Here is a 19,845-nt window from a genome sequence, read left to right as displayed (position 1 = left end):
GAGGGCTCACACATTATATTTATGTCTTTTATCATTTGTTCATACGTATCTCTGCTGTGGATCTATATAGATATAACTGTACGTTATGTGCGATATATTTATTGATTATTTATTTGCATGCATTGTCTGAATAGTCATCTAGGAGGGATGGTGTAGTGAATGCTGCAGTGGGTGGGAATTCTTAGGTTCCTTCCATGATTCCTTAAGATCCTATAGGGTTTCTGAATGATAGTCTAAATGCTTTTGACCCTAAAAAGACATTCCTTTATCTGGAGCATATGAAAGATTGTTATGTGTTACTCCTAATTTGCACAGCAAGCAAGCTCTATTCTCTATGTTTCCACTTAAAAAAACAAAACAAAGCAGGTAAGAAGATAATTTAAAAGAGCGTTAAAAATGCCACTGACATTTAAGATTATGAAAATAACCAATATCTACAACTCAGCTTGAATGTAGATTTCTTCTTCTTAAAGAGGTCTTTCTCAGACAAGATGTTAAATAAAGTCAAACACTGTGCCTGTGTTTGTGCGCACATGTACGCATGCCCTATTCTAGTCATGCAGTTGCCTTTTAGTTGAAGACTAATGGACTCCAGAAAGAGGTAGCAGATGTTTACAAGGCCATGTCGAGTTATACCTAATACTGTCCTGGGGCTGCTGAGAAGAAAGAGCAATCATTAATTGCATAGCTTGAAATATAGAGAGATATATTCAATTTTTGGACTGAAAGATTTTAAGCCTAAGCATGTGGTGAATCTTGCACGAATGGGTCACTTAAATATTGCTCATAAAATAATGGCTGCTTCTCTACGCAGAAATAATCTTTGGTGCATATTCAGTAGGGAATGCATAGCACTGAACTGTCTGGAAAAGTTACTACGTCTACATAAGCCATTATGCATATAAATAGTGCAGAGATATTTTTTCAAAAAATTTAAATAATATATAAATAATAAAGAAGAAATGCTAATGAGAATTTTAAAGATACTGGAAATAGTTCCTTTATTAAAAGGAAAGGAACTAGGAAGAAATCAGCATGATCTAATAGGGCAATTGTAAGGAAATTCTCAAAATGAAAAGAAGAAAGGAGACAAAGAGTCCCAAAAAGTAATTAGCCACATGTGGGCAGGGTGTCTTGTTCCTGACTTTTGCTGCTATACAGTTGTGGGATGCTGAGCCAAAGGGTTGGCTAAAATTTTCTCTAACGCTGACATTCTTTAGCTGCAGCTATTTTTCTTCATTTCCCATATAACTCCAGTCTCCCTCATTATTAATGACTCTGGATCTCTTGTGGAAGCTTCCGAAATCTAAAAAGGCTTATGTTCCACTTATCCAGCAACAGATATACTTTATATGCTTATATAATATTAATACATATCCATCAGGGCATACCACCCGTGCTTTCATTCCACTCACACCTACAAATGAACTGCACCATTGCTTAAGTAGAAAACCTTTTCAGGCCCACTTACAAACAGGATGATTTTATTCATGTACAAAAGAGTACATGGTCCAGTATGCTATTCCCAGGCCTCCTTGTGGACTTCTGTGGGGCAGGACTTCTCTCAGTGCCTGCTTTCTGACAATGTCAGGAGGACCCTGGAAAATCAAGCATTCACTCAAGTGGAAAGAATCCACAGATCCTGAGTATTTCTGAATGGAGATACGGTGTAGTTCTTTTCATAACACCTGAAAAAAGCTAACCAATGTTTAGAAGTATATAAACAAATGTGTCCTACTGTATATAATGTATGCTTACATGTCCTTTGTTCTTTTAGTATGGGGTCTAATGAATGATTAACTTTCCTCTCAGCATTGTTCCCCTTTTACTTTTCGAGCTTTCTTAAGCTGAGAGATTCCCTAAGTCCTAAGACAGTAGGTTATAGAGCACATACTACATTTTGTCATGCGATGTTTCAATATTGGTGTGACTTACATTTGGAAATGAGATTTCTTTTGTTTCACTGATTTGTTATTTTTGGCACATTGTTAAAATGCAAAGATTATGGTGTCAATAAGAAGCAGGTATCAAGCAAATCATTTGTCCACGGTCAAACTTTCTATTTTCACAGGTATATTTCATATTTCTTCTTTTGTTGCAAGCTTGGAAGCCTTATGATGGCATCAACCTTTCTGGAAAATTGTTTGTCATTATGATGCCCTATGACTCTTTGTTTTCTTACTGCCACCCATCTAGAAATTGTATTAAAATGTGTGGCTTTTGTTCATGTTGGTCATGGACAGTTCCAGCCCTCTGATTCTATGTTCTATGGTATGTTAAGCCATTCATGAGACAGGGCTGGGTTTTTTGTCCTGTTCCAGAACAAACTGCTGTGCCCTTGAAAAGAATCAGTTTATTTATCCTCTCTAGGTCTCTGTGTGCAGGCCTGCTCGCATCCAAAGGCAGCAGTTGGCCAGGGAGCTTGCTGCTTCCTCCCTTGCGGTTGGAAAGTTCTGTCCTCCAGGCTCTTACGAAAACTCAGCCTCCCTCCCCACCAACCACCCAAGATTTTCCATCACGTGGCTTCCCCTCCGCTTGGTCCACTGAGTTTAACTGTTTCCTCTCTGAGGGGGAAAGAGGCTCACTTAGCAAATGATAGCTTGGTTAATTTCCTACCCAGCAGTTCCATAGTTTGGAACATCTTTTGGAACGGAGGTATTTGTCAAGATATAGCTTCCACCTTCCCTCATCATTGCTGGTTGAGGTTGCTGGGACTTGTAGTTTAGCCTCTTCTGCAGAAGCACAGATTCCCTCCTTCTATTTAAAAAAAAAAGATTCTAAAACAAAGGCAGTGTGATCTCTAAAATTCCCCACACTAATAAAAACTTCAGCGATTGCATTTATTGTATTATTCTCTTCAACGAAATTCATTTCATATGACCCTAATCAGGTGTACATGAACTATAGACCAGTGAGTTAAATTTGTAGCCTAATGAGTGCATTAAATGACCATTTATCAAACTCTGGTTAGGCTATCAGGATTATTCACAAATATGTATAAGATTGATCTAATCTCTCAATTTTTTAACAATATGATTTTCATATAAGAGTATAATTTGAGACGCAATTTGGTCTAGTGGGTTAAGGCATCAGGCTAGAAAGCAGGAGAATGTGAGTTCTAGTCCTGCTTTAGCCATGAAAACCAACTGGGTGATTAACTAGTCATTCTCTCTCAGTCCATCCTACCTCACAAGGTTGTTGTGGGAAAAATAGGAGGAGGAAGGTGTGTTGGATATGTTCACCAACTTGAGTTATTTGTAAAAGTAATAAAGGCAGAATATAACTAAACACACAAACAAGCAGGCTGTGAGAAACTATTCTCTTAATACTATCCAGTGTTTATTCTTCTTTATGTTAGGGTCTCCACAGTCCATCTCCTAACTGTAGAAGTGAAAAATATAAATAATGTGATAATCTCTGACTTGCTCTACTGTTTCTTTGGAAAGCTAATTGAAATAATGGATGTAAACTCAACATGTTAATTGTAAATCTCCATCCAGAACAATTACTTTTTCCTCAACAGAAAGTGGCAAACATTATAATGTGACTCTAGATTGTCATATTTCAGTAGTTCAAGCTAGTAAACATAACCTCTCTGAGAACTCCTCCCAATTTCATGACTCCTGCATCTTGCCTTGCCTCTGATTGTTTTGCTTCCCACTCCGATCCAGCCCAAGAACTCTGTTTTTAGAAATCAAAACCGATTTCTTCATTGTGTAAGGATCATGCAAAAATAAAATAGAAGGCATTAAATTGCTGTGGCCTTCATAGATGCTGTTACTCATATTGCAAGTTAGTGATATCAGCTTAAAATATTCAAAATCACTAACAAAAATAATTCAAAGCAGTATTTAAAAATAAACCTGTTCTTTAAAACCAGTATTAAATGTAATATATGCAGCTAAAACCTGAGTCCAGAAAGGTTGGACACTGAACCAATTAGAAAATGAACTAAATAGAACTGGGCAAAACTGTGAAGTTAAGAACCAGAGGAGGAAGGAGAAAGTGGTTATCAAGAAGACTCACTTTGGATGGATACCAAACTTCCAGCTTTTTATATAGACTAGAGGCAGAGTTTTTCAGGAGCAAATAATCTTCTAAATATATCGACTCCAATTTGCTTAGTACCTTTGATGATATCCATAAGTACATTGTAAATCAACGTGGCATGAATAAGAGCAGTTATAAATTCCTGATCTTTTAGAGCCTGTAAAATCATAATTGTCGTATTGTGGATTGTCTGAAGCATCTGGAGCCTTGCCAGGTCAACATGCTGCAGAAATGACCACAGTTGGGGTAACAGTTTAAGAACAGTATTCAATTATGTGTTTATTTATAAATTTCAACATTTCCTATAATGCCTTTGAAAAGAGTGGAATAATTGCAAGATGACAAACACAACAATATAATTTCAGCTGGGAAGCAGGGTGGGGAGCTAGTTATTTTAGAACAATCTAGAAAGTATATTGAAATCAGTTTTTCATTTCCTATTGTAATAATACATTACAATTAAAAGACCATTCAAAGCAAATGTTTCATTAGCATATTTGATATCTAATTAATCAAGATATGTGTTGGCAGTTGACAAATCACTTTGTAAAACCTATTGTACAATTTAAAAAATGAAAGATTTAAGACTTTTTTTTACTCGAACTGAGAATAAGACACACAGTATGTGAAATATATCTTATTTGATATGTCATATGAAATAGCACCTTTCTAGCAAAACATGTGCAATTACTCAAGTAAAAATATGCTCCATTAAGACAAAGAAAAGGGTCTTAATATAGGTAAATGGTAGCAGTTAGAAAAATTAGACTGATCCATTACTCTTATAAGTTCCACAATTTCAGAGTCTGAGATGATCTGTGGAATCGGTTATTGAATGAAAAACGTCCATTTAGGAGACAGACATTTTTATGCAAGTTTTGTTTTGCCTCCTTCCAAGTTTTAACACTTAGTTTTGGAAGAAATACAATAATAGCTACATATAATAGCTTTATCAGATTGTGACATTATTTATGTAATCAGAAAAGTGCACGCCTTACTGTGGCGTTAAAGAATAATGACTTATTACTATTTTATCATCTGGAAGAAAAATAAGCGCCAATAGTGGATTCAGAAAGATGCTGTTGAGAAAACCACATTTCAAGATTTCAGCTCATCTCCTAGAAGGATATTGCAAGAAAATTAAAACCTGTTTTACAAAGTTGTTATTTTTCCAGATGAAGAACTCTTGAGGTGGAATTTTGTAATCAGGGGAATGGCTTGAAGGTTTTAGGTGGCACTGAGTCACTTGTATTTTATTAAGAAATAAAATTAATAACATTTTGTATAGAGAGCGAGCAGTTGAAGAGTCAGCAACGTTCAGCACTGACCTGACAAACATAGGTCCCACATAGCAGCATTAGCTTTGATTTGGGAAACCACCCATTCAACTCTTATTTTGGCCACGAATGTGCAGTTGAGAGCCTTGGGCTAGTCATGGCTGTGAGGTAGCAGGGCAGCTTTAGTTGGGAACACAAGCAGGATGTCTCAGTCATAAAACTTCCTCCTTTTTCCCACTGCCCCGCTACCCGAGATGCTGCGATCCTCACTGAGTTTGAGATGTGCCCTCCTAGCTGAGATTCATTTGATGCTTCTTACTTTCTACATCTGTAGCATTATATTCTTCCCTGCCCCCTGGCTTTACTTCAGTTTATTCTGCTTTTTTTCCTGTTTAGCATTTTAGATCATGTTCTATTTGTATGGATTTAATTTTTATATTATGAACTATCCAGGTGTAACTTTTATGAGGGATGCTAGGTCTGTGAATTAAGACAGGATTGTATAGGGTTCTTGTTTAGTGGGCCACATATTTTTTTTGATCAGCATCAGATTTTAATATGCTGGCTAAATCAACACAGCCAGGTTGCTTAAAAGTAGCAAGTCACTCTCTCTCTCTCTGTCTCTCTCTCTGTCTCATTCTCTCTCTCTGTGTGTGTGTGTGTGTGTGTGTGTGTGTGTGTGTGTGTTTCACAGAAAGAAATCACTCAGGCAGTTAATTATGTTTTTGCAAATGGAAATAAATCAGAAAGTAACTAAATGTCGGTGAATATGGTAACACAGTGTACTTTTTCTTTAAATATGGCCAAAAGCCTATTTAAACCAGTTGAGGTTGCTTTGGGGATAAGGACATTAATTAAGAATATTAGTTTTCTAATAGGGTGACAGAAGTCAATTCTGTGTTTCATAAACACCTGTGCTTCTGGATGATCCATATTTTTTTTTGCAGCTCTACTGTTCTATGTACCAGCTGGTGTATCATAAAGAATTTGAACAGTGCATACTTACCCAGGACAGCATGAAGCTGAAAGCTGTAGCAAAGAACACAGTTATTTAATTTATTTATAAACCAAAAACAAAAGTAAAATAATAGGTAAAAATAAATATGAAAGTTTAGATTGCTCTGTCAATGGTCTTCTATATAAAAGACAGCTGAGCCAAATTTAGCTTGCGTTGAACATATCCGAGATGCATTTTCTGTTTCTGACCTAGCAGGTATACAGTATATCAATGAGTGGTAGTAATAAATCATTTTGCAGAATGGACAACTGAAGGATATAACCTCCTCTTCCATTTCTTCTAATGTACCTGGACACATTTATTCTCTTCCAATACTAACATATTTTCCATCCCATGTATTCAATATGCCCCCAATGCCTACTGTGAATAACGTTTATCAGGTGGTAGAGGTGAAAGTTCTCTTGTTAATGCCACATTTAAGTGGGAAAAGATTAAAGTTCATGTCTGAAAGCCAATAATCAATACTCAACACCCGAATTTAACCCTAGCTTTCTTCAAGCCTAAGACTGTCCACTGGAATGAAAACCCACAATACCACATATCTTGTTTCATTTCTTTTTCCAGGATGAGAGAACATGGTTACTTACAGTGCTTTTTTTCTAAAAAAAAAGGTGCCGGAACTCTCATCTTGTTAATCTTTTATTTATATAATTTTATTTATATAATTAAAAAATTATATATTCAATTCTTAACATAAATTTAATTTATTGTATTTAAGGCAAATGTTCATAGTAAATTCTAAAGTTTTGTCCAAAACATTAATGTACTTTCAAACATTTAAAATTGGTTTGTTTGGGGAATACCAATTACCTTTTCCATTTGAAATAACCAGTGAATGAATGAATATGTCCATAATTGCCCAGTGCATTTTAACAATGATATAGAACTGTGCTATGAGGAGCTTACAATTTACATTTCTTATTCTTGGGGAATTAATGACAGAAAGAAAATGGATTGAAAAAAGTAGATGCAAAAATAACATTAGATAAATATGAGAAAATATTTATTATTATTTATTATTATTTATTTTTATAAACAGTATATAAGCTGTTAAAATATAGCTTTTCATATCAAAAAGTAGATTTTGAGGGAAAAATAATACTGATGATTTATATAAAGTTTGTGTTTAAAGGAAAGCTAGAAAAGACCCATTTTAGAACAACGAATTGCTGATAGGGTTTTTTGTGGGTGTTTTTTTTTTGACATTATCAACATTTCAGTGGAGTCCATGTGTGCCTCATGCTCAACCCGTGTCAGCCAGGCTGACTTTCCCCATCTCATTCCAGATAAATACAAGGGACTAACCTTTCTCATTTGCAGCCGGAGTTAGGCGGGAACTCCATACTGAGGGAGGCCAGAGAAGCGGCCACTCTCAGAGAAAGCAGAGTGTGTTTGGCTTTTCCTGGCTGCTTCCGGATTGTTTCGCCCCGTGGTGGCGAACCTATGGCACCGCAGTCCTAGGCCTTCAGCTGGGTTTTATAAACCCTTTTTGCTTTAGGCCTCCGCTGCCGTGTGCAAAAAAAAAAAAAGGTTCAATCAATCAATTTCAACCTCTCTCAGAAAAAAAAAGATCTCACAAAGTTGGATTGATTGAACTTTTTAGTCCAACCCAGTCTGCCATTACCACTGTAGCCACGCCCACCCAATGGACCACACCCACGCAATGGACCATGCCCATCCAGCACCCGATGATACATAAGTGGGTTTGGGGTTGCAGTTTGGGCACTCGATCTCTAAAAGGTTCGCCATCACTGGTTTCGCCTGTCCCCAGTTGACTTCAGGGGCTTTTTTGTCTTGCTTTCTGATGTTGGATGAACCGGCTGGTGCGGCTGGGCTGGGCGTCGCTGGTGGAGTCACTGTGGGTGCAGGAGGCGGGGCAGCGGTGCTGATGTGGGCAGGAGCATGGGGGGTGTCGGCAGCGGGCTGCCTCCTGGGGCCAGAGCCAATGCTGGAGCGGCTGGTGCTGTGCGAGCCGTGGGGCCCACTCTACACGGGGCTGCATGGGGCAGGCGGTGCTGGCGGGGCGGCTGTGGGCGCTGGGCATGGAGGTGGCACATGGGTGCGGCAGGCAGCTGACCTTCCATGGGCTGAACCAGCTGGTGGCCTACCTGGTGCTGGACCTGTGCTGCCGCCGCTGCCTTGCCCTGTGCACCTACGTGGCCACCCTGGAGTGCCTGGTCAATGACTCCTGCCGCCACCCGCCCTGCGCAGCCCCGCTGTGTAGAGCGGGCCCCGCAGCTCCCACAGCACCAGCCGCTCCTGCGCCGGCCCCAGGTGGCAGCCCACCGCTGACACTCCCCGCACCCCTAACTGCAGCACCCTCGCCTCCTGTGCCCGCACAGCCCCGCCAATAGGCTTTCGAAAGCCAATAGAGGGAGTAGCACAGCTTGTGCAAAAGATTTTAGTGTGTGTGTGTGTGTGCGCGCAAAAAAAAGGTGCTGGAACACCGTTCTGAGCGTTCTATTGGGAAAAAAAGCCCTGGTTACTTGTATTAAATTTGTGAATGAGCAGGAAAAAAAATAACTACTGAGTTTAGGCTTTGGTACAGAATTGCAATGTTGTATGATTTCATTGACAGATTTTCTAAATGGCAAGAAAGTGAACCCAAATGGCACATTACACTGCTTGGGAGCAATGCAGGAGAAAGCTTTCTTCCATGTGCCAGATAAATATGCCTAGAAGAGAAGAGGCATCTTCAAATTAGCTTTTCTTGTACATCCGAACAGCTCAACTACTACTAGTTCATAACAGGAGAGACGGCCCTTTCAAGAGTATCTTAATCATGTCAGCCTTTAAAGATTAGTACTTTAAATAAAACAGTGGGCAAACAGGGTAGGTCTTTCATGATAAGCAACCTGTCATCTCTGTATCTTGCACTGATGAGCAGTTTAGCTGCCATATATGACACTACTTTCACACTGGTTTTATTTAAGCAATGTGTTAAAAACCAGGCTTTCCCCCCAGGTCTCATGCTAGAGCTGGTGATGGACCCCTTGAGTTTTATAGCAATAGCACTTAGATTTTAGATTTAGATTTAGATTTATTGAGATTTTTATACCGCCCTTCTCTCAAAGGGACTCAGGGCGGTTCACAGGGCATAAATATAAACACCAATACAAACATTAAAAAATAATTAAATTAATGCCCAAGTTAAAACCAGAATAATAAAACAAACCAATAAAAAAACCCAAGTACCCCCATCAGGCCAGACCCGCTAGTTCAAATAAATGGGTCTTCAACCCGCGACGGAAGGATCGGACTTAGACTTATACACCGCTTCACAGTGCTTTACAGCCTTCCTTAGGCTGTTTACAGAGTCAGCATATTTCCCCAACAATCTGGGTTCTCATTTTACTGACCTTGGAAGGATGGAAGGCTGAGTCAACCTTGAGCTGGTCAGGATCGAACTCCAGGCTGTGGGCAGAGTTAGCCTGCAATATTGCATCCAACACTGCAACACCAGGGGTCCTGCATAAAACTGATTTATGCTATTTTCCCAGATGTTTGCTTCCTGTATTGTTTGTTCTGCATTGTTTTAAATAATGTTCTATTGTAAGCACCTAGAGATGTAATGGAATTAGGTGGTGTATTAATGTAATAAATTAATAACTGGTACATGTAGTCTTTAACTTATGACCGATTGCTTAGTGGCTATTCAAAGTTATATCAGACCCCCTCGAAAGGTACTTATGACCTGGTTCTGAAAGAAGTTCGTTTCCCCCCTTGCCCCCCAGTAACATGACTGCATTTCATGCATTCGGCAACTGGGTTGCATTTATAACCATTTGCAACGTCCCTTGGTCTGGTGATCACGATTTACAACATTTTACATTGTTTACTTTTGGTTTTCAACAAAAATGCCCCATAGCAAACAATGGGTCTGCTTAACAACCACAGTGTTTGCTTAATAACTGCCACAAAAAAGGATTCTTAAAATCAGATCAGTGACCAGGCTTCATTACAGTTGTAAGTCAAGGACTATCATAATTTGTGTAATTAAGAGAAGAAGAAAAATCCCCTCCATGAGGATTTCCCCCCATTTTTTTGCCAGTCGATGCTATATACTAATCTGATTTTGGGTTTCATATGTGAGACAATAAGGTTCACTGAGAAGAATTTTGATTTTTTTCCTTCATTCCAAATGGTCATCGTCATCTGAAAAAAAGCCCTATTATTAATCATGGAGTGTGCAACAGAATGACAAAATTCGTATTTGTTTTCCTTTTGTTGCAAAGTTGGTATGTAATTCATTGGGGCTCATTACATAAATTCCTAAGCACTTTAATTTCAGAGAAAGATCCAACATTTTCATTTTGCAGATACATTTCATGCTCAGAGAATGTTTATGTAATTTACAGTCAGGTATGCACTGACTTCTGCCAACCTAGCAGTTCGAAAGCACGTAAAAATGCAAGTAAAAAAATAGGGACCACTGCGGTGGGAAGGTAACAGCGTTCCGTGCGCCTTTGGCGTCTAGTCATGCCGGCCACATGACCACGGAGACGTCCTCGGACAAGTGCTGGCTCTTCGGCTATGAAACGGAGATGAGCACCGGCCCCTAGAGTCGGAAACGACTAGCACGCATGTGCGGGGGAACCTTTACCTTTACCTTTACTATGCACTGACACTGAATGAAGTTAGGGGAAATATAAAAAGGGTTGTAAATTTTAGAATTTGGTCTGACATTTGGTAGCTGACTAAATGGAAATCCAATGTCATAGAATCAGATGAAGTAACCCAACTTTGTTTGCAGCACATCTGTATTGGCCAGCGGCCCCCAGCCTTTTGGGCACCAGGGACCAGTTCCGTGGAGAGGGTTTTCCGCGGACTGAAGGGGGCGTGGTTTTGCATGCTGCCTGCATCCCGTGGATGGGGCTTCACTTGTTTGTGTGGTCCAGTTTCTGGCATGCTGTGGACCAGTGCAGGTCCATGGATTGGGGGTTGGGAGACCCCTAGTATTGGTAGAAGAACCCAACAAGGTGAAATTGGAGTTTTCTCCTCCTATTCCTTACATGGCTATTGTGTCATGACAACTAAATTTATTGCTGAAAGGCGATTGACAGTCATGCCATTACATGATAAGTTTTACCTGTGATATTTCCAGAAACCCAGGAAAGGAAGACTCAGAGGACATTTGACTTGGGAACTGAACACACCCACACCCACACCCAGACACATACATTCCTGGGTTATTTACTGTATTCCATTGGGCAAAGTTGCCTGTTTGCCTGGCAAGATTTTGTATGAACAAGTTTTCTTGATTACCTTTGCATAGACCTGGTAAACATGGTTTGGGGGATGCTGGCCTCAGCAGCTCATCCACAGTGAGGGAACAGATTTACCTCGTGTTGTGCTAAGAGCTAGTGAGATATTATATAGGAAATTGCTAGAATGCTGCTTCCCATGTGCTGACTAAATGTTAACAATCTTATGTATTCGTACCATTTGCTACTGCCTTTAAAATAATTTTCAATATTGTAACTGAAAATTTAACCTTTTAAAACATTTTAATATTTAATTCTGTTAAAGTTTTTGGTTGGTTTTTGTAGCCCATCTGGCTAATTCTAGGCTGAGATCAAGATCTCTGGAAAATCTTGAGATACTGAGATACAATGCAGGTAGTACTCAACTTAACAACCATTCATTTAGTGACCATTCAAAGTTACAACAGCACTGAAAAAAGTGGCTCATGACCGGCTTTCACACTTCACGTTTGTTGCAGCAGAGTCATGTGATCAGAATCCAGGCTCTTGGCAAGTAGCATGTATTTATGACGGTTGAACTGTTCCAGGGTCATGTGATCACCACTGGTAACCTTCCCAGCCAGCTTCTGACAAGCAAAGTCAATAAGGGAGGAAGCCAGATTCACTTAATGATCGCATGATTCACTTAGCAACCACAATGTATTTGCTTAACTACTGTGGCAAAAAAGGTTGTAAAATGGGGCAAAACTCACTTAACACTTGCTTAGTAATGGAAACTTTGGGTTCAGTTACGGTCGCAAGTCATAATGCCCTACAAAATGTAGGAAAATCCTATTGGAGAGCTTTTTCCTCACTTTTAAACTGAGGTGATTTTTTTTTATGAACTGGATCTCTGCCATTATCTACATCACCCCAAAACTAGCTTTGAGTAGATCATATTGTTTTATTTTCTCCATGTAGTTTATGATGTCCTTAACACTTGCTGCCTTCATTCCTTTTCCCATAATAAAAGGTTTTTCTGTTTTTTTCACAGACAGGCTGTTTTTCATTTTTTAATTTACTGAGATTTGGGTAAAAATATTAGGATGACTTTACTGAATGCTAAATGGTAAAGCAGACAACAACATATATAGAACAAAAACAAAACCATCCTTATTAATCAACATTTTAAAATCTATACGTGCACATTTATCTTATCAGGGAGGAAAATAATCAGTACAAATAAGAATTATGGCTAGATTTGTTTCACTGTTTACATCAAACAAAGCTAAAACAAAACTTAACATCTTTATGTTGATTCATGTAGCTTTGCTAAGAATTGTTTTTAATCTCTGTTCCTTCTTGGTCATGATCCAAATTTTCCATTAGCCTAATTACATTCCAGTCACTTTTATTCTTTTTAACCATTCTACAAATCGGTTGTTTATTTAACCTCTCTTTTTCCTCAGGTGGTACCATGGACATCTTTCTGGTCCAGCAGCTGAGGCTTTACTCCAAGCCAAGACTGCACCATGGACCTTCTTAGTGCGTGAGAGCCTTAGCAAGCCTGGTGATTTTGTGCTGTCTGTCTTGACTGACCAGCCTAAACCTAGGACTGATGTTACTGGAGCCCACAGCCAAGAACGACTTAAAGTTACCCATATCAAGATTATGTGTGAGGTGAGAAGGTGGGAGAGAAGGTTAAGGAGGAGATAGAGTCGACTTCAGTCCCTGCAAGATGATATACAAACCATTTTCACCTTCTTACATGGTTTCAGATGACTATCCAATCAGGAACCTGTGACCCTTAACATTTTATAAATTGATTTACAATATTTCACATTTGCACCCATGCAATATATCTTTATCAATGAAAAGTTATTTGCACTTTAAACAAAAAAAAGGGATCAGGTTCTCAAAAAAACCTTGTTTGGCCATAGAAGATGACAAAGATAGCTGTAGTCGAGTCTCCTTGAGATTCAGGAGCTGGATCCTCATGTGAACCAAGATGTGGGCCTGGTGAAGTAGAGAAGGAATGTGACTTTTCCTTAGACAGGGGAGAAACTAATACCTGCTAGATCAAGCAAAGAGCTTGACTATGTCTCTGGGTTTCATCTGTGCTCAAATGGAAGCCGCTGAATCTATAGTATACCGCAAATGGCGCCTCACAGTCAAAACAGAAAATAGCTTTTCTTGATACTGCCCCCACAGCTGAGATTTTATTTATTCATCTGGAGACCCTGAGGAGGTGGTTAAAAGTTAAAACTTCTGGTGAAACCTGAAGATTTCACTTCTCTAGACATACTTCATTGCTGTCAGGCCCCAAACCAAGAATGAGAAGTGATTATTCTTCCAAGCTGAGATCTTTATTGTTTAACGCCTATAGACAAAATCTTGCCAGACTAAGGATTCTGTTATCTCAATCCACTATATATTCTATTAACTATTAGGGAGAGGCTTTCCTTAAGAGCCCTCCAGATTCAACAGTTTAGTGTCCCAGAAGAGACAGCTATTAAACAGAGAGCAATCATATTAACTGTTCATTAGTTATACTTGATCTCTACTTAGAGAATTTAGAAGCCTGGTTTCTTACCTCCAGGTAGAGAGGCACATTGGTTTATCAGCCAAAGCTGATAAAGTCCTCCTTGCTATTGATCTTGTGGGGATGTCCAGTATCATCTGCAGATTCAAGGTTGCCCAGACTTCCCTTAAGTATGAGTGCAATGAAATCCAGAATATGCATTTTTTTTCCAGATTCTGAAATGTAGCTCCTAGAATCATTAACACCTCTATCCGGTCTATGTCAAATTCCACCAGCACCACCAGCACCACCCCATTCGTTGTAATCTGGAGACATCTGAACCCCCCAAATTGCAGAACAGGAATGGTATAATTGAGCAACAAAATAACAGAGTTGGAAGGGACCTTGGAGGTCTTCTAGTCCAACCCCTTGCTCAGGCAGGTTATAACCCTATAACATTTCAGACAAATGGCTGTCAAATCTCTTCTTAAAACCTCCAGTGTTGGAATACTCACAACTTCTGGGGCAAGTCGTTTCACTGATTAATTGTTCTAACTGTCAAGAAATTTCTCCTTAGTTCTAGGTTGCTTCTCTCCTTGATTAGTTTCCATCCATTGCTTCTTGTCCTGCCTTCAAGTGCTTTTTGAGAATAGGTTGACACTCTCTTCTTTGTGGCAGCCCCTGAGATATAAGTACTACATTAATAATGATAACTAGCTCCAGACTTGCAAATCATCCTTCTTAGTGGTTTTATATAGATGTTAAGTAACACAGGAGACAAGAAAGAACTTTGGAATCTTTCATTATTATTTTTCAGTAGTGTCTGGAGAAAAAGGGATAAGCAATATCATTAGGTCTCCTAAATCATACTTCTGTGTCAGTTTAACTTTCTGAAGTAACTCAAAAATGAATATTTTTAATAGTATTGAACATTTATTAGGAACATATAAAGGTAAAGGTTCCCCCGCACATGCGTGCTAGTTATTTCCGACTCTAGGGGCCGGTGCTCATCTCCGTTTCAAAGCCGAAGAGCCAGCGCTTGTCCGAGGACGTCTCCGTGGTCATGTGGCCGGCATGACTAGATGCCAAAGGCGCACGGAATGCTGTTACCTTCCCACCATAGTGGTCCCTATTTTTCTACTTGCATTTTTACATGCTTTCGAACTGCTAGGTTGGCAGAAGCTGGGACGAGTAACAGGCGCTCACTCTGCTACGCGGCACTCGGGATTCAACCCGCCAAAACTAAGAGCTTTATTTTCTAGAAAAGAAAACTTTGATGTGTGTTTGGCTTAGGTTTGATTAAATCTCAGGAGAGGTTGGATAAACAAAGGAACAATATGAAGATTAGGCCCTAAGGGAGAATAGCTTGGAAAGAAATTGGCTCTTTGTCTTGAGGACACACAAAATAAAAGCAACCCTAACCTAGTACCTCCCTCTAATATCCACTGCTCATAGAAATCTGGATTAGATTATATTTTTCCTGGGTCCTGGATGATTTCACCCCAGAACTTGGAGTGGGCTTAGGATTCCTTCTTTTCCTTCCCAACAACCAGCTAGCTGCTGCTTCTGAGAAAATTCAAAGAATAAAAGTCTTTTGCGTTTCTATTTAGACTCAAAGGGAAGGAAGTTATCCCTTTGCTTAAAGACTGGTCTTCATTAGTCTACATTAGGTTTTCCTTAGTGGCAGGGATGGGAGAAGCCCCTCTGGTTTCACCTAACAGGGATATTGAAAAGCTTGCTGTGTTAGAGGTGCCTATCAACAAAAAATTAAAAATCAAGCAACAGAAGAACAAAGGAGAAATTTCAAGAGCTATTTAAAACATTTAAAAGGACTCTGTGCAGAGTCAGTTTGTGGAAGCAAAGATCTCATCCTCAAAATGAAAGTGAAAGCTGTCCCTTGTAGAAGGCATGCATGACTGTTCAGAGGTTGTCCCAGACATACTCTGTATGAAATTTATTAGATTGTAAACAAGGTAGGTATTGTGTATGCCACCTCCACAGCTGGTGGCATGGGTCAGGCGACCTGATTGGTCTACCTGTCCGGCGGGAAAAGTAGGACACCGGGTTGAGTGTCACCTATCTGGCGGGAAAATAGAGCCAGCGGATTGGCTGACTGCGGGGATCTGGGAAAGCCATAAGAGAGCACCTGGGGGAAAAGATCAGCAGTTCCATCTTGTATTCAATAAAGAGTTAAACCCTGACTGTTTTCTCCTGGTCATTACACGTGGCACCCACTACAGAACACTATCCACAGGTACCTTTGCCTGGATGGATGCCTTTTGAAGCTGCTGTACCAAGCCTTTGGTTTCCCTTTGGAATGCTTTGCAGAGCCCAACAAAAATTAATCTTAAGAAGAGATCAATATTTTAATTATCCACTATTTTGTCTAAAAATACATTTGCATAAAGAGATGATAACATTAGTGATTCACAACCAGAGACAATATGCGAATAAAATAGTATTTAATTGTTACTGGGCACTATCTAACAAAATGAAATTCAATGGTGAAAAAAGTAAGGTTCTACATTTAGGCAGGAAAAATCAAATGCATAGGTATAGGTGGTACCTTGCTCAATAGTAGTAACTGTGAGAGGGATCTCGGAGTCTTAGTAGACAATCACTTCAATATGAGCCAGCAGTGTGCTGCAGCTGCCAAAAAAACCAACACAGTGCTAGGCTGCATTAACAGAGGGATAGAATCAAGATCAAGTGGAGTACTAATGCCACTTTACAGTGCTTTGGTAAGGCCACACCTGGAATACTGCATCCAGTTTTGGTCACCACGATGTAAAAAAGATGTCGAGACTCTAGAAAGGGTACAGAGAAGAGCAACCAAGATGATTAGGGGGCTGGAGGCTAAAACATATAGAGAATGGTTGCTGGAATTGGGTATGTGTAGTTTAATGAAGAGAAGGGTGAGGGGTGACATGATAGCAGTGTTCCAATATCTCAGGGGCTGCCACAAAGAAGAGGGAGTCAAGCTATTCTCCAAAGCACCTGAAAGCAGGACAAGAAGCAATGGATGGAAACTAGTCAAGGAGAGAAGCAACCTAGAACTAAGGAGAAACTTCCTGACAGAACAATTAACCAGTGGAACAACCTGCCTCCAGAAGCTGTGAATGCTCCAACACTGGAGGTTTTTAAGAAGAGACTGGACAGCCATTTGCCTGAAATGGTATAGGGTTTCCTGCCTGAGCAGGGGGTTGGACTAGATGACCTCCAAGGTCCCTTCCAACTTTATATTATTATTATTATTATTATTATTATTATTATTATTATTATTATTATTATTATTATTATTATTATTATTAAATTTAATTATGATTAGCTTTCCACAGGATCAAAAAGATAATAGCTCAGTAAAAAAATAAAATATGGGTTAAGATTAAGTGTGTGTATACATAGGCACAAAGGCAGCTACATATATGAGGGACTAGACTAATAATGCTTTTTGTTTTCTCCATTTTTCTAGAAAGGTCAGTACACAATTGGGGGTACCGAAAGATTCCTCAGTTTGACTGACTTAGTGGAACATTTTAAAAAGACAGGAATTGAGGAGGCATCTGGATATTATGTGTATTTGAGACAGGTAAATAAACTATTACTTATGGAACATCTCTGCATTGTTCAAAAGGTAATTTTATTAGGTTGTCTAATACAGTTTATAGAAAGTGATATAGATGTGTAAATTCAGGCATTATGTATTGTGTGTGTGTGTAAATGTCACATTATTTAGCATCAACAATATTATTTAACATTCTCAAAATTAAAGACAATCACAAAACCAATTGTGCTTATAAGGTGTGGGTATACAAGGTGAATTAATGAACTCTAAACCACTACTGAAATTTAGCATCAGATAAATCTTAACTTTATGTCCTTGATAATTTTCATTTATCAACTTCTTTTCTCAGATACTAATTTTGCTTTGATAGTTAGCCTTAACAGAGAAACAAGTTAGATTTGCACAAAAATAAGATAGTAATATGATGTGTTTGATTTTGGCTTTGTATGTTCTACACAGTCAGTCATTGTGGTTTATGGTTTAGTAGGATTTAGTAGGATTTATGGGCCTACTCATAGTAACTTATTCAATAAAACATGACTAAAGAAGACTATACTTAGGTAAGGTAAGGTTAAACATGTAAGGTTAAACCTAGATTCTTTTGCCAAGTAGTCAAAATTTGGAACAAAATTCATATGATGTCTTAGTTGGTATGTCCAATTATAATATGCCCATTTCCCCAAAGTCTCTTTATCTGCCTCTGGTTTTCAATGGTCCTTGCAATCTTGGTCTGTCTGCACATTTGTCACATTTGCAAACAAAGTTTGGGGGTGGCTGCAACTATGGATCGTATTTAGTTTCTAAGGAAGTTACAGACCATCTACAGGCCTCAGAGATATTCTTGGAAATATAACGCCAGTTGCGGCCCTATCTAAGCCGGGATGATTTATGCACAGTCACTCATGCGCTCGTGACCTCTCGTCTAGACTACTGTAATGCTCTCTACATGGGGCTTCCCTTGAGGACCACCCGGAGGCTCCAACTGGTACAGAATGCAGCTGCGAGAGTTGTGTTGGGAGTCTCCCGATACTCCCATGTCACACCTCTGCTCCATGAGCTGCATTGGTTGCCAGTTGTCTTCCGGGTGAGATTCAAGGTGCTAGTAATGGTGTTTAAAGCCCTACATGGCAGGGGTCCAGAGTACCTTAGGGAACACCTGCTGCCGGTGTCAACTTCCCTCCGCCCTGTGCATTCCCACAGAGAGGGCCTCCTCAGGGTGCCACCGGTCAGAGAATGTCGACTGGTGGCCCCCAGGGGGAGATCCTTCTCTGTGGGCGCCCCGGAGCTATGGAACCAGTTACCGGTTGAGCTCCGGACGGCGCCCGATCTTTGCTCCTTTCGCCGCGACCTGAAAACATACTTGTTCGAGCAAGCCGGCCTGGCCTGAGGGGGGATTAGTGGGGTCTTTTTACTATTTTTATTGGGGTTTTTACCATGTATTAATTGTATTTTTAATCGGGCATGTATTTAATTATCTTTTATTTTTTGTAAATCTCTGTGTTTTATTCTTGCCCTGTACACCGCCCTGAGTCCTTCGGGAGAAGGGCGGTATAGAAATATTAATAAATTAAATTAAATTAAATTAAATTAAACTTATCCCAAAGCTAATCCTTTGCCTACAACCTGCTAGTTTCTTAGTATTATTTGTTTTATAAATTTAAGAAAAGATCCAAAAACATTAAATTAGGGTGGAGTAGGCATCTGACCAGTGGCAAGTGAAATTGACATTGATGGGCACCTTGGTGCTCTTACTTGCAAGTCTCTGTCTCAACATTCCTTTTTCCCCCTCTCTTTTTTCATTTCATTCTCTCATTCCCTCTCCAAGCCTTTCAATGCCACTCGAGTGAACGCAGCTGACATTGAAAACAGAGTGGAAATGCTCAAAAGGAGGAGTCAAGCAGAAGAGGCAAACAAAGGTGGTTTCTGGGAGGAGTTTGATGTGAGTAGAGTTTTCTGCAGTGAATTATTCCTTGTGTTTTAGCCTCTAGATTCAATGCTACAATCCAAAGATCCATACACTATTTCTGGAGCCTCTGGGAGCCCCAATGAACGTGGATACAGGGAGCTGTAATTCAGCAACATCTGAAAGTCAGAATTTCCTTACCCACATTAGGATTAGGATTCAGACCAATGGGGTCTCAAGCAGAAATTCATTTCCTTATCAGAGAAAGCATTAGTCTCCATACTTTCCTGATGTGAGGTGGCCTTAGCCAACAGGGATGCAATCAATA

At 39.5% G+C, this 19,845-nt stretch overlaps 1 protein-coding gene across 2 annotated transcripts in view; it reads left to right on the top strand.

Moving 5' to 3' along the window:
• Window positions 1–19,845, top strand: part of PTPN6 (protein tyrosine phosphatase non-receptor type 6) — a 41,933-nt gene that overhangs the window by 7,321 nt on the left and 14,767 nt on the right. For both annotated transcript variants that reach the window (XM_083351902.1, XM_083351903.1), the window contains 3 exons: window positions 12,998–13,208; window positions 17,522–17,638; window positions 19,440–19,553. In XM_083351902.1, the coding sequence (XP_083208028.1) occupies window positions 12,998–13,208; window positions 17,522–17,638; window positions 19,440–19,553 (442 nt within the window). The remainder of the gene's footprint in view (window positions 1–12,997; window positions 13,209–17,521; window positions 17,639–19,439; window positions 19,554–19,845) is intronic.

The sequence above is a fragment of the Vipera ursinii genome (genome assembly GCF_947247035.1).
Source record: "Vipera ursinii genome assembly, chromosome: 2".
In the NCBI taxonomy this organism is placed as follows: domain Eukaryota; kingdom Metazoa; phylum Chordata; class Lepidosauria; order Squamata; family Viperidae; genus Vipera; species Vipera ursinii.
The sequence above is the reverse complement of the archived record's forward strand: the minus strand, read 5'-3'. Positions and strand labels throughout refer to the sequence as shown.